We start from the raw sequence: 13,171 nt of genomic DNA on the forward strand, positions 1-13,171 counted from the left end.
CTTGTACCTGAACAATTAAGGTATTTGATAGCTTAAGCTACTCCGGTGCACAAAGCGCACTTAGAGCCCACTCCAGTCTATCCTGAAGGCTTTGGGAAGTTTTGTAGAGAGATAGGGAGGTGGTTGTCACAAAATATTACTCGCCCTCGGCAGAGAAACGCGTGCGGCAAGAACGACTAGGATGGGACAGGAATACTTGGGCTCCAGTCTCTGCAAGCGCAGGAAACCCAATCTTTTGCCAGCCCTCGGGAGCTCCCTGCTGCCCTGCCCGGCTCCTGCCCGCCCCAGCCAGGTCCCGCTCGGCCCACCGCGGGAATGCCCTACCTGGGTCGTGGAACGGCACCAGCGCGAAGTTGTACAGCGGCCGCTTGGGTCTCTTCAGCGATGTCTCCAGGATCTTGGATGCGCCCTCGATAACTTGCACCAAGTCGTCGTACATGGAGCCGGTCACATCGAAGACGAAGGCCAGGGTGGAAGCTCCCTCGGGCACCGCCTCGGGCTCGGGCACGGCGCGGGCGCTCAGGGCGAGCAGCAGCAGCAGCGCCGTGCCCAGCGCCCCGGGGCTCCCACCCACAGCCATCGCGCCGGCACCCGCGGCGGCCGGGAAAGGCACTGGGAGCACTCGGGACAGGGGAACGGAGACACACCGCGGAGAGCGCGGGGACAGACCGGGACAGAGCGCGGGGACAGACCGGGACGGACCGCGGAGAGCGCGGGGATAAACCGGGACGGACCCGGGAGAGCGCGGGGATAAACCGGGACGGACCGCGGAGAGCGCGGGGATAAACCGGGACGGAGCGGGGAGAGCACGGGGATGAACCGGGACGGAGCGGGAACAGGCCGAGGGGAGCAAAGACCGAGAGCGGAGAGCGGAGCCCGTCGCCCACCGCCCGCTCCCCTCCGGCGCGGCGCAGGAAGCGCCGCCGCTTTTGTCTGCGCGCGGCTGCGGCCCCGCTCCGCCTTCGCTACCGGGCAGGGCTGGGGCAGCGCCGCCCCGAGGGACAGGGCTGAGCCCCGGCCGTGCCGCGGGGCTGCTGCTGCCAGCCGGGGCCGTGGCCGGGGACGGAGCTGCGGCTGCCGCCCCGGGAGCACCGGCTGCGGATAGAGGCGGCGCCCGCCCCGGTCCCGCCTCCCGTGGCCCGCTGCGGTCCCTGCCCTCACCTGGGGTCTCCCCTTCACTTCGGGGTCGCCGTCCTTATTTTAGGGTTTCCGCCCTCACCAGGGGTCCCTCCATCACCCCCGGGGTCCTGCCCTTACCTGGGGGTCCCTCCCTCACTTCGAGGTAGCCGACCTTACGCCAGGGTCCCGCCCCGCTCCTCGGGGTCCCGCCCTCACCTGGGGGTCACTCCCTCACCTGGGGTCCCTCCCTCACCTCGAGGTCGCCGTTCTTACGCCGGGATCTCGCCCTCATTTGGGGGTCCCTCCATCACCCCCGGGTTCTTTCCCTCACCTTGGGGTCCCGTCCTCACCCCGGGGTCCCTCCCTCACCTGGGGTCCCGCCGTCACTCCAGGCTCCCATCCCTCACCTCCGGGTCTCCGCCCTCACCCCGGGGTCCTTCTCTCACCCGGGCTCCTCTCGCCCCCGCCCCAGTCAGCCCCCGCAGGACCCGTCCCTCACGGCCGGGTCTGTGTCCCACCTGCCGCAGGTGAGGGTGGCGGTGCCGGTTCGTCCCAGATGAGCAGGGTTAGATGGGATTTTGGGAAGAAATCCTTCCCTGTGAGGGTGCTGAGGCCCTGGCACAGGGTGCCCAGAGAAGCTGTGGCTGCCCCTGGATCCCTGCAAGTGTCCAAGGCCAGGCTGGACAGGGCTTGGAGCAAACTGGGACAGTGGGAGGTGTCCCTGCCCATGGCAGAGGGTGGGACTGGATGAGCTTTATGAGCTCTTCTAACCCAAACCATTCTGAGATGCTGTGATTTTTAGTATTATATTATTGGAAATGTGATACAAGACTGAAAACACTCTGACATGCACTACTGCCCTGGCTGTCTCTTGGCTTCAGTTACACGTCCACAACTACTACTGAAGTCCTCCTCAGTGCCCATGAGCATATCCTTAAATTTAATAGTTTAAAGGGAATAGGAAAGACTCCAGACTGTGACCAGGACCATGGTTCCAGCCACTGTTAGATCCTGGTGCAAGAAAAAGCCTGGAAAACAAAGGAAGGGGAGCAACCAGAGTGGAGTTTTAACCCTGCTCAGGCGATGGAAGAGATTAGAGGTTTTATATTTCAGGCTTCAGTTGTTAGGGATGCAGCAATGTCCCAGCAGGCATCTTTGGAAAACTCAGTCCTGACCCAATGCCACACAGAAGGGCTCTGTAGAGAGTCACGAGCCAAATTCCCTTTGCTCCAGCTCACCTCAGTGCTGCTGTGTAAGCTTCCTTTCCATGGGCTGCATCCTGCACTGTGGGGAGTAACAGGACATCATTTTAAAAACCAAGTGGGAGGGAAATGCCCAGCCTTTGCACAATGTTCAGTGCAGTTCAGAAAGGTAGACCGTGAAGCAGGATTTACCTCATTAGTTTCCATCCTTATTTTACTAATCTTCAAACTGCTGCTAAAACTGCGCATTGTTGTGACTGGAAAATAAATAATGTAGAAACATTGCTTATCCTAATTAAGTTATAAGCGTGGAATTGAATTATAAAAAGCAGATGTTTACATTCTTTCTCCCCTTCAGCACTGATGTCATGAGAAGGGAGCACATAACCAGAGCTGTGTGAAGCATTCGCAATAAAACCCCAAACCATGGAAAACTTGTCTCATCTGTAACTCTGCTAGCAGAAAACTAGGACCAGGTTTGTCAAAAATACTCACAAATTGTGTAAGGAGAGATGCATCACGCCACTAAATGGGAATATGTATTTCGAACATCCCAAGGACCGGCAGCATTTGGATTTAAGGATTGCCTTCAGTCCTTTAGGAAGACAAATTCCTGTTATGTTTTGCATCATAAAGAAAGCCCTCGTTTTCTTTCTGTCTTGAATTATTTCCCAATTTGCTGTGAACAAGAAAGAACAAACCCAATAACTATACAAAAAAATAACCCTCTGAGGTTATACCTACTTCTGTGTCCCAAAAAACACAGCTCTGAACATGGCTTTTAAGGTACCACATTCAGAAAAATCTTTATTTTGTAACAGTGGAAACTGATACTTATTTTGGTTGCCTCACACTTTCCACTATAAAATAGCCTTGCAGCTTGGAAGCTCTGACACTATTATTCACAGCAGGCCTTTGAAATTTGCAGAAAGTCCTGTAGCAAGAGGAACAACTTTTTTTCTTCTTCTCCAATGAAATGGTTTCCACAGTTTGCCAAAGATTCATCTACTGAAAAAAAAAATCCCTGTGTTCCTTCTGACTTGCTCTCCAGTAAGGTTTTGACATGATGCCAGAATGAGAGCGAAGCACGGGCACTCTGAGGTCAGGCCGTGGCACTGTGGGAGTGCTCCGTGGCAGGAACACCTGGGGATTGCCAGGGTGGGGGGCTGTGGGCAGGCATGCAGGGGAGCGGGCTCGGGGTACCCCAGAGGGAGCAGCCCTGGCTCTGCCACAGCAGGTGCCACCCTCATGAGGTCCACTGGAGTCTTCTTCGTGTGCACAGGTATTTCAGTTGTATTCATACTTCCTAATACTGAGTGTTTCTAACTTCACCTTGATCATCTTCTTGTGCCTGTTTTGGGGCTGGAAATTAGCATTTTCTTTATGCAATTTGGTAGCATGGAAGAATCCAACAGATGTGGTCTTAATAGTGTCAACCCTTGCCACCACACTCCTGTACTGTCACACCGAGTGTGGGCAAAGTGTGGGCCAGCTGACCATTAGAGGTCCCTTGCAGCCCAAACAGTCCGTGAGTCTTTCCCTATGTATTTATCCTGGACTGTTGTCAAGTATTAGTTGAAGTGGAGTAAAGAATTAAGTTGTTTAATTCCTTTTTCTAGCTCATCTCAGTTAAAATGAAGAAAATTTGTATACTAGCTTAGAAGATTGGGAAGGAAATACTTTTCACCTTTTGTGCTTCTGTCTGAATCTGCTCCATTTTGTAATTTGCAGCTAAAAATAGTTACTGTCCAGTGGCTGCTAATGAGGAAAGAGCTGACTGTTTCATCCTCGTCTATAATAAACAAGACTCCTCTTCAAAAACCCAAGTTTCCATCTGAAGGAGAACATCAAAATGATTGTTTTTAAAGCTGATGCTGCTCTCTAATTACAGAGCAACTGCTGGTCCCAAAACAGATGCTCCTCCTGGGATCCCATGGACCACTCGCAGCAGGCTGCATCCACCAGAGCTCTTTCTCACGACACCTCTCTCCTGGCCAGCAAGTTCTGCACGTATCCCAGATACTCTAGGCTGTCTTGTCACAGACATTTGACAATATTTTGTTTCCTCTGGAACTCCATAAAGCTTTTTATGCATTTATGCATTTAAAGCTTTTATTCCAACTCCCCCTAAAAGTCCCATTCCTCCTTTTCTTTTTTGTTTGTTTTGGTTTTGGCTTTTTTTTTTTTTTTTTTTTTGAACTTGACTAATTGTGGAAAAGGAGTGAATGGTTGCTGTTTGTTTTGGGCAGGTGGCTTTGGCTCTCCCTGTGAGAAGTGTGTGGATTGTAGAGTGAGATCTCTCCAGTTCGCTGACCGTATGTTCTTTGCCAGCCTTTAGTCCTGTCTTTGTACTTTATGTATGCAGACACTCTTGTCCTGCATATGAGAGTTGCAAATTCACTGCTCTAAAACTAAAAATAACCTTTTTGTCTCAAATTGTTGCATGCAGGCAGAACCTATGCTGCTTTTGGCAAGGGCAGGGTTAAAGTGCCATCCCAGGACAGGAATGCTACAACAGGAATTAGCAGGTAGGTGTCTCAGGAGCCTGAAAGCAGGTAATGCAGCTCACTGGAGCTGCTGCGTAGAGATCTTCAAGGAAAGATAAGCAAGGTGCAGAAAAGAGAAAGGGCTGATAGATTAATCTGTGGTTATAATCTTCGTATTCATCTTCAGAGACCATGAAAAGACCTGCACAGCTTCTGGGGGAGATTTTGAAATGTGAATGCCATTATATGATGGGGGTTCAAACTCTGAAGGGATCAAATAACCCCTGACCCTTTTCCAGCCCGTGCCCTGTGGTTTTCAGCTGTGCAGCTGCTGTCACACGTGGACAGTGTGTTTTTAGTACTCATCTCTCCGCTCTGTGGCCAAGGCATTTCACTAGAGATGGTAAAAAACTGTCTTGCAGACAGAACCAGAGAACCTTTATACTGAACAATCTCAAGGCCTTTCAGTCACAGAAGATTCACAGCTTCCCGTGAGGTACCTTACCTTTGCCAACAATATAAAAAGTGTGATTTAATATAAAAATGGGATGTATGTAACTTTTGTTCTACTTCTGCCTTCTGACTCTTCAGAAGGGTAATACATTGTGAGTTTTCCCCAGAATCCACATGACTAGAAACAACCTGCTCTAGTTAAGGAAACAAACCCTTGGGTTCTAGCATCTGTGTAGGAATGACTGTTTTTATTACATAGTCCAGATGCTGAAGAACTGCAAGTTTCTGATCTCCACTTTCCCAAAAGGTTTGAATCTGAAACTAAGCTACTAGGCTATGTTCCCTGCTCCTACCCTACAGCTATAAAGAGATAAGCTGGGAACTGAAATTTGTTTTGAAATGTTCACACCTATAGTGTCTGGCTGAATTCTGGCCTTCCTGTGTTTTATGGTTCCTGCTTCCTTTTTAAACTCAGTCTGCTCTAATATTTCATGGCTTTGCCAATTAATGCTTTACAGCAGAATCAGAGCAGACAGGTGAATGGTAGCAATTCCCTGTGTTCTACAAAAATTTCTGATGACAGGCAGTTTTTCATGTAAAAGTTGTAAAAGTGAGATATTTTAACATGTTGTTTGTTCTACATTGTGAAGAATCTAGAAGTCCTGCAGAGACATTTCTGCCATTTTGAAACTTCTTTCTGCTCCACAGAGGTTTGCTTAAATACAAATGTCAGTTTGATTCACAGTTCAACACATTTCAAACTCTCACATCCCAGTGAATAAGAGTGAGACTCAGGCCTAAGTAGCTGTAGCAACTGGAGTAGTTTGTTTAACAAACCCTGTGCCTGAGCCAAGAGTCCATTTCACCCCGCTGTAGCACTGAATCATCTCTCATCTGCAAGATGAAATCACTTTACTTTTGGTTATAAAACATTTGTTTTATAAAACAGGCCATCCTGTGATCATGACATAGAAGTCAGGGGTCAAAAGTTTTGTTTCTGGCTCAGAAGCAGACTTGCTGCCTTCATTAATACAATTATGGAGCAAGACCAGGACCAAGTTAGGACCTGTTCTGCTGCTTACTTGGAAAAACAAAAGAGAAGATAAACTGACAGATGGAGATTCCAATATATTAAAGATTTAATGAGAAAAGTAAAGTATTTCTTTATTAAAACACTGGGAACATTATCACATACTGAAAGCAACAGAAGAACCACTCCATTAAAGTAATTTTTCAAGATCAGCTCCATGAAGATAAATAAATCATGTACTTAATTTTTTTTAATTCTGCACATGGGGAATTCATGCTAATTATCCATTATTCCAAGCTGTTTTTACCCACAGCCATGTCATCATGCAAACCTTACTTGTGGTTGTGTATTAAACGCAGTGCATGAGGCAGTGTGGGGCTCATCGCCCCTAGAATATCAGTATCTCCACTGACCATGGGTGTCCACATCCACCCTAAACACCTGGAGCTCCTTTTACAGTCCATGGAGATCTCCCATTTGATTTCTCCAAGAAATCCCCATGTATATCCATTAAATTGCACACATGAACTTTACATTAAATTATATTTATAGAAAACTAGATGTATAGATGCAAAAAAACAAGGATGAGAAGAAATGGCCTCAAGATGCACCAGGGGAGATTTAGATTGGATTTTTATGGGAAAATTTCTTCATGGAAAGAGTGTTCAGGCATTGGAACAGATTGCCCAGGGCAGTGGTGGAGTCCCCATCCCTGGAGGTGTTCAAATAATGTGAGGATGTGGCATTTGGGTCAGTGGGGAATGGCTGGACTCAATGGTCTTGGATGTCTTTTTTCCAACCTAAACAATTCCACGATTCTATGGAAACAGATAAAATTACTACACAGTTACTGCTTTCACCACTGGAGTAATTGCTTGTTGCACATAGGAATTTTTTGAAAAATAATTTTTAAGAGTGTGTTAATTTTTTTTCCTTGACAAGGATTGTATTCTGGAGAATTTAAATATATTCTATTGGCCATGGCAGGGTTATCAATACATTTACAATTAGGCAACCGGGCTGTGTTAGGAAAGCAAGAGGAAGAACAAGAACATGATCTCCCTCTGCTGGTACCTCACAACGAAATGTTGTGAGAAGGGATTAGAGGAAGGATGGACTTTTAGCCTTATTTTTAATAAAGTTAGAGAATATAAGATGAAATTACTTTTCACATGTGAGATTGAAAACAACCTTAAAATAGCAGCAAACATCACAGATATACACAGACCCATCCCTATGCCCAAATGTTTTGTACATAATATTTGCACAAGTCTTTTCTACAGGAAGGTTTTCTGGAAAAGTTGCACAGAGAGATTCTAGTGATAGAAGAATTCAAAAAGCAAGACACTGGGGAAAAAAATGTATTTACTTAGAGTATATATTTTTTCAAAACTAATCCAATGATAAATTTGTTTAATAATTTGACCAGAGAAAATCTAGCATTTAATACCTTTCTGTTGTCTCCTTCATAGTTCTGAATTAATTAAACTTTGATATTCAGAAAAATCTACAAAAGTTTCATCACATGACAGTCTATAACACAAAACAGCAACTTTGGATATGCAGAACTATTCTCAATTATTTTATTACTAAAGCAAGTCATATACACTGCAGAAGCACCTGAGGTTAGATGTTTGATGTAGTGCTAACAGAATTCGTCCAGAACATAGCTCTGCAATCCCTTATCTGTCAGGCAAGCAGCAATATTTCCTGGCTGACACCCAGAATAGGTTCTGAAAGAAGAGGAAATTACTTCGAGTGTCATAATCCTGTTACAAAGGGCAGCTACTTTGCCACTTTGGCTCTACAGACAAAAACTTGTTTTGGAGTCAATGACAGACACTCAAACCATAGATAAAATCACAAAGCATCCCATTCCTCTCATACCCGGAGCTATCCTCTGGAATGCAGTTGACAGATGAGCTTAATTACTGTACCTCATGCCTTGGAATGAACTCTTCTAGTTTGAAATTCTCAGGAGGAGTGAGTTAGGGTTCAGCATCAAATCAACACCACATGACAGAAATTACATAGAGCTGTCCTGTGGGTGTGTTCTGATAAAGCTGAAGTGAAAGAGATCCAGGCATCCTTGATCATAAATCATGAAACAAAACTACTTCATGGAACAACAAACCATAGAATCCTAGAAAGGTTTGGGTAGGAAGGGACCTTAAAGCCCATTCCATTTCACCCCCTGCCATGGGCAGGGACACCTTCCGCTAGCCCAAGTTGCTCCAAGCCCTGTCCAACCTGGCCTTGAACCCTGCCAGGAAGGGGAATGAGTTTGGTGGTTTTGCCACTTGCATAGTAAAGAAGAAAATAAATATTTAGTTCTCCAGAGTTGTAGTTTTGCTCCTTTTAAGCCTGTCAGAAAAGTATTTTGTTTTAAGCCAAACATAAGTCCAGGTTCCAGGCATCTGTCTGGACAGGCTGAGACTCTGATGAAAATTGCTTGGCACTTATCTCCCTACCTATCCTCACTGGCATGAAAGTGTTAGCTCACAGTTCCAATCTCAATATTATATTTGTGTGTGTGTGTGTCAACCTGGCTAATTTAAATATTTCTCACATTATTAAAAATCCTGCTTTAGATTTCTTCAGCCACAGAGCACTAAATATCTTCAGGCATGTGAGATGTGTTTTCCTGGCATTTGAAGAAACCAAGTTCACCCAATTTATGAGTTCATAATTTTTGAGTTTTTTTTTTTTTTTTTAAGTCTGCAGTTTCAGTTTTTACATTTAAGCCTATAAAGACCAAAGCATTCTTTAAAATCCTGCCAGACTGTAAGTTAGCACCTCCCCAGTAGTTAACAAGGATAACTTTCCAAGACCTCTAGGTAGTGGGGAGCTAGTTTTACTACCAATATGGATTGTATTCTCCACAGTCACACTCTTCTTGGCATAACAGAGGTATTCTTAAAACTTGGAATGTTTTGCATATAAATTCTTTCATTATTGTCTGTTTCTCTTTCTGCTGTGAAATGTGAGCCTTCTGTCAGGAATAGCATTTTCTAGGATTAAAGAGATGAGTTAAATAAGAGTGGGCTTGAGCCTTTAATCATAATAAGAATAAAAAGCCTTTCATAGGAAAGGGTGATAAAAAAGGTTTCCTCTTACAAAACACAGTTGTTAATGCACACACACACGACAGACAGAAATGGCTAATTCATCATTTGGCATCAGGTTGCCTGGCAGCTTCCATTCCAAACCTGCTTTCAGGGCCTTATTGTTTTGTTAGATTGATGGTCTGGTTTGAAATTTTCCAGATAAAAAGTCTGCTCTGGGGTGATTTTGTTGGCTTTCCACCAAAAGAACTCAGGCGTTTCCAAGAGCACTCACTGCCCCAGACAAGACAATCTGTACCCTTCTCTGCACTGGTTTTGCAAAGCACAGTGCAGGAAGCCAAATGGTGCCCAAAGTAGGAACCAGCAGTATCAAGAGCTCTGCATCAGAGATGGAAGGAATCACAGAATCATGAAGGTTGGAAAAGACCTCCAAGACCATCAAGTCCAACTTTCTACCAAATCCCACCATGCCAATAAATGTATCATGAAGTGCTACGTCTGCTCAGTTTTTGAACACCTGCAGGAACGGTGACTCCAGCACTGCCCTGGGCAGCCTGTGACAGTGCTTCACCACTCTTGACAAATTTTTCCTAATATCCAATCTGAATGTCTCCTGGCACTACTTGGGACCAGGCTCCTGAGTCAGCATGGGTGAACTGACACGGTTTCGATTGTGGTGGCTCTTTGGTCACAGATAGTGAACCCAGCACAGAATAGGGCTCTGAGATGGGGCTGGGTGAGGTGCTGATGTTCTGAGCCTGATGCTGGTGGCAACACCCAGGCTTGCAGCTATGCAAACTGGAGACCAGGAGCCACAGGTCTGTGCTGCCAGGATTTCAAACTCATTTTCTGAGACTTGAGAACATCTAATTATTTGCACAATTACCCACAGCTACGGCTGCAGCTGGTCTGCACAGCCCTGGCAGGCTGTTCAGCTTTACCTTATAACACATAGCAAAGCCAACCCGCTGGTCTGCAGATTTAGTGGGTGCCAAATGAGGTCCTGAATGGATCTCAGGAGGTTGATGCAGCAGTGTGGGGCTAAAGCCAGCTGTAAGCAGCCAAGGTCATTCCCCTGTGGTCACCAAATCCCTTGGTCACAGTCTGAGCACAGCGGTGATTCCTGTCACTACTCTAAGACCTCAGTCTTAAGTGAGCTTTGCCAGTGCCTTGTGACAGGCTGAACTTCTCTTACAAAGTTTGACTTGCAAGAGAGAAATTTGGTTTGGAGCCAAGCCACAGCGGCGTGTGAGACAAGCAAGCCCGTTCTGCTCCAGAGCAGTGGAGCATCAAGTGATGCTCTGGTCACTGCCTGTGGCTTGTCTCTGCTCCAAAAGAGTGAGCAGCAGATTCACTTCATGTAACTCGATGCCAAGCCCTTTCTGAAGCACCACAGTGACTCTTGATAAATTCACATCATGAATAAATGACATAAGCTGAGCTGGGAAAAGGAATTGTTTCTGCAACTGCAGCGGCTGGCCTATGCACAGGGACAGCTCCTGTAAGGAATGATCACAGCTATGCTTAAAAAGACAAATTACTATTTCAATGCTCCAGTCCTGGATAGATTTACCTCCTGCCTTCAGGCTCCTGGGTCTGAGAGTCTGAAAGAAAAAGGTTGTCTGTTATGCTGAAAGGTGTCATAAATAATGTTGATTCTAGTTAAATACAAACAATAACACATTCCTGGCCTGAAGAGGTGAACAGGCTCCTTCACTTCCTTTCCAGCCATCTCTGGATCAGACCATTCCTGTTTGACCAGGCAATGTGTTCAGACCCAGAATAAGCTGCTCCTTCAGTATGAGAGGCTACACTCCAGACACAGGAAGCCAGATCAACTTTCCCATTTCTCCTGCCTGTGTACTTCATTTCCATTAGGAGATTTTCTGAATTCACTGATTAGGGTGCCATGTATATTGGCATGCATAATAATTCCAAAAATGTAGGGCCTAGGTTAGCAGGGCTGCTGCTGAAGCCCATGGGTCTGCTGGCAAATTTCTATATGACTCCTTTTTACCCCAGTCTGTGCCCAGTATTTAACATGTAACAACAGTAATAAACTAATTTTCATTAATCTTAGCATCCAGTCAGTATAATACAGAGAGACCTCTCCTTTCCATGGCTTGTAGATAAGCAGAAGGTATGGGGAAGTGCCTTTTCCATTTATGTCAGCCACAGAACATCTCAAAGACACATATTGTCTTTGCCCAGCCTTCCTGAGCTGCTGTGAAGATTTTTAAGATACTCACATTTTAATAACTTAAAATATAAACTTCTGTGTGTACAATAAAATAATTTACAGGAAGGTAATGCATCATATTTTCTCTGTTATGCTTCTTGAATGCCAAGAAAAAAAGGTATTCTTGCTTAATAACACCAGTGCCAGTATTGCAGGGTTTGGGTATGTTCTTGTGATCAAAGCATTTCTGCAGACTTCTTGGAATGATTGTTACAGTCATTTAGTTCCTGTTGCTTGCAGTTACAGAGTTTTTATTGTTGTATTTTTTGTTCTGGTTAAAGTACTTCTAAATCCACTCCTCAAAACAGAGAGAACTTACAGCTGAACTGCAATATTCAGCATCCAACTAACCTTTTCTGGTAATGCCACTCTGTGATGCTCAGTTTGACTTTTCCAGCACAGGCTCAGGAACCCGAGAAGCAGGGGATGGACCTTCTTTGCAGATAAATAAGTAGTAGTAGGCAATGTCCTAAATGTATTTTAGAAGCTGTACTGTAGATGGCCTCAACAAAGGGACTGTTCTTGAGGGTCTTCAATTAAAATAAACAAAAAACATGTGGAAGCAGAAGGTTTACAATCTCTCGCAAAATAAAATATTCTGAGATTTCAGAAATTGTTTTTTAGCATCGGACTTTTATTTCACTGATGCCAGAGTTGTTCTGTAGAAGGGACCTACAAGAAAGCTGGGGAGTGACAGGACAAGGGGAAATGGCTTTAAGCTGAAAGACAGTAGGCTTGGATGGGATATTCAGAAGAAACTCTTCCCTGTGAGGGTGGGCAGGCCCTGGCACAGGGTGCCCAGAGAAGCTGTGGCTGCCCCTGGATCCCTGGCAGTGTCCAAGGCCAGGTTGGATGGGGCTTGAAGCAACCTGGGATAGTGGACGGTGTCCCTGCCCATGCCAGGGGATGGGATTGGATGGGCTTTAAGGTCCCTTCCAACCCAAAGCCTTCTGGGATTGCATTTTTAACTATTTGACTAACAAAACAGCCTTCAGAAGAAGGCAGGAAGTAAGAGTTTGCTTTCAGGTCAAGACATCAGATAGAAAGTGCAGTAGTACCACTGTAACTTTTGGGTTAGTGCTTAGAGCTGGTATATTGAATGGAGTTTGGATGTATAGAGCTCTCAGGTAAAACACTTGCCCTCTTCACAAGCATTTGTGTTATTGCACAGTATTCCAGAATGGTTTGGATTGGAAGGGACCTTAAAGACCATCTGTTTCCACTCCCTGCCATGGGCAGGGATGCCACTTACTGGATCAGTTTGCTCAGGGCCCCATCCTACCTCCCTTGGTTACCTTTTTGGGCTCCGAATCACCTGTTACCCACTATTCCAATTTCAAAGTGACACAGCTGTAATGATTGCTGGCTCCCTAAATTATTCATTTTTATTAATCAAGCAGAAGCTGCTGCACCAAATATTGCTCCCATAGCACAGTCACAGCCTTGCTTTCAATGAAAGCTTATCTCCCAGTGGCAGGCCAGGGTAACAAAGGCAGAGATTAGATTTGCTATCTTGGGCAGAGGCATTTCCTGGAGCTTGTGGGCTGGAACAAAGAAGCGTGTGCATAAACCCAAGG

At 45.7% G+C, this 13,171-nt stretch overlaps 1 protein-coding gene and 2 long non-coding RNA genes across 3 annotated transcripts in view; 1 reads left to right on the top strand and 2 right to left on the bottom strand.

Moving 5' to 3' along the window:
* The window catches only part of HMCN1 (hemicentin 1), a 167,586-nt gene extending 166,959 nt beyond the window's left edge, over positions 1-627 (bottom strand). The window contains exon 1 of the mRNA XM_068199489.1: positions 325-627. Coding sequence (XP_068055590.1) covers positions 325-580 — 256 coding nt within the window. The 5' untranslated portion in view covers positions 581-627. The remainder of the gene's footprint in view (positions 1-324) is intronic.
* Positions 628-1,911: 1,284 nt separating this feature from the next.
* Positions 1,912-2,635, bottom strand: LOC137479186 (uncharacterized). The gene is made up of 2 exons (XR_011002025.1): positions 2,514-2,635; positions 1,912-2,403 (listed from the first exon to the last, which is right to left on the bottom strand). It is a non-coding gene; the product is annotated as an uncharacterized lncRNA (long non-coding RNA).
* Positions 2,398-11,213, top strand: LOC137479184 (uncharacterized). Its single transcript, XR_011002024.1, has 3 exons — positions 2,398-2,797; positions 4,053-4,849; positions 11,084-11,213. It is a non-coding gene; the product is annotated as an uncharacterized lncRNA (long non-coding RNA).
* The last annotated feature ends 1,958 nt before the right edge of the window (positions 11,214-13,171 follow it).

Source organism: Anomalospiza imberbis, chromosome 9 (genome assembly GCF_031753505.1).
Source record: "Anomalospiza imberbis isolate Cuckoo-Finch-1a 21T00152 chromosome 9, ASM3175350v1, whole genome shotgun sequence".
NCBI lineage: Eukaryota > Metazoa > Chordata > Aves > Passeriformes > Viduidae > Anomalospiza > Anomalospiza imberbis.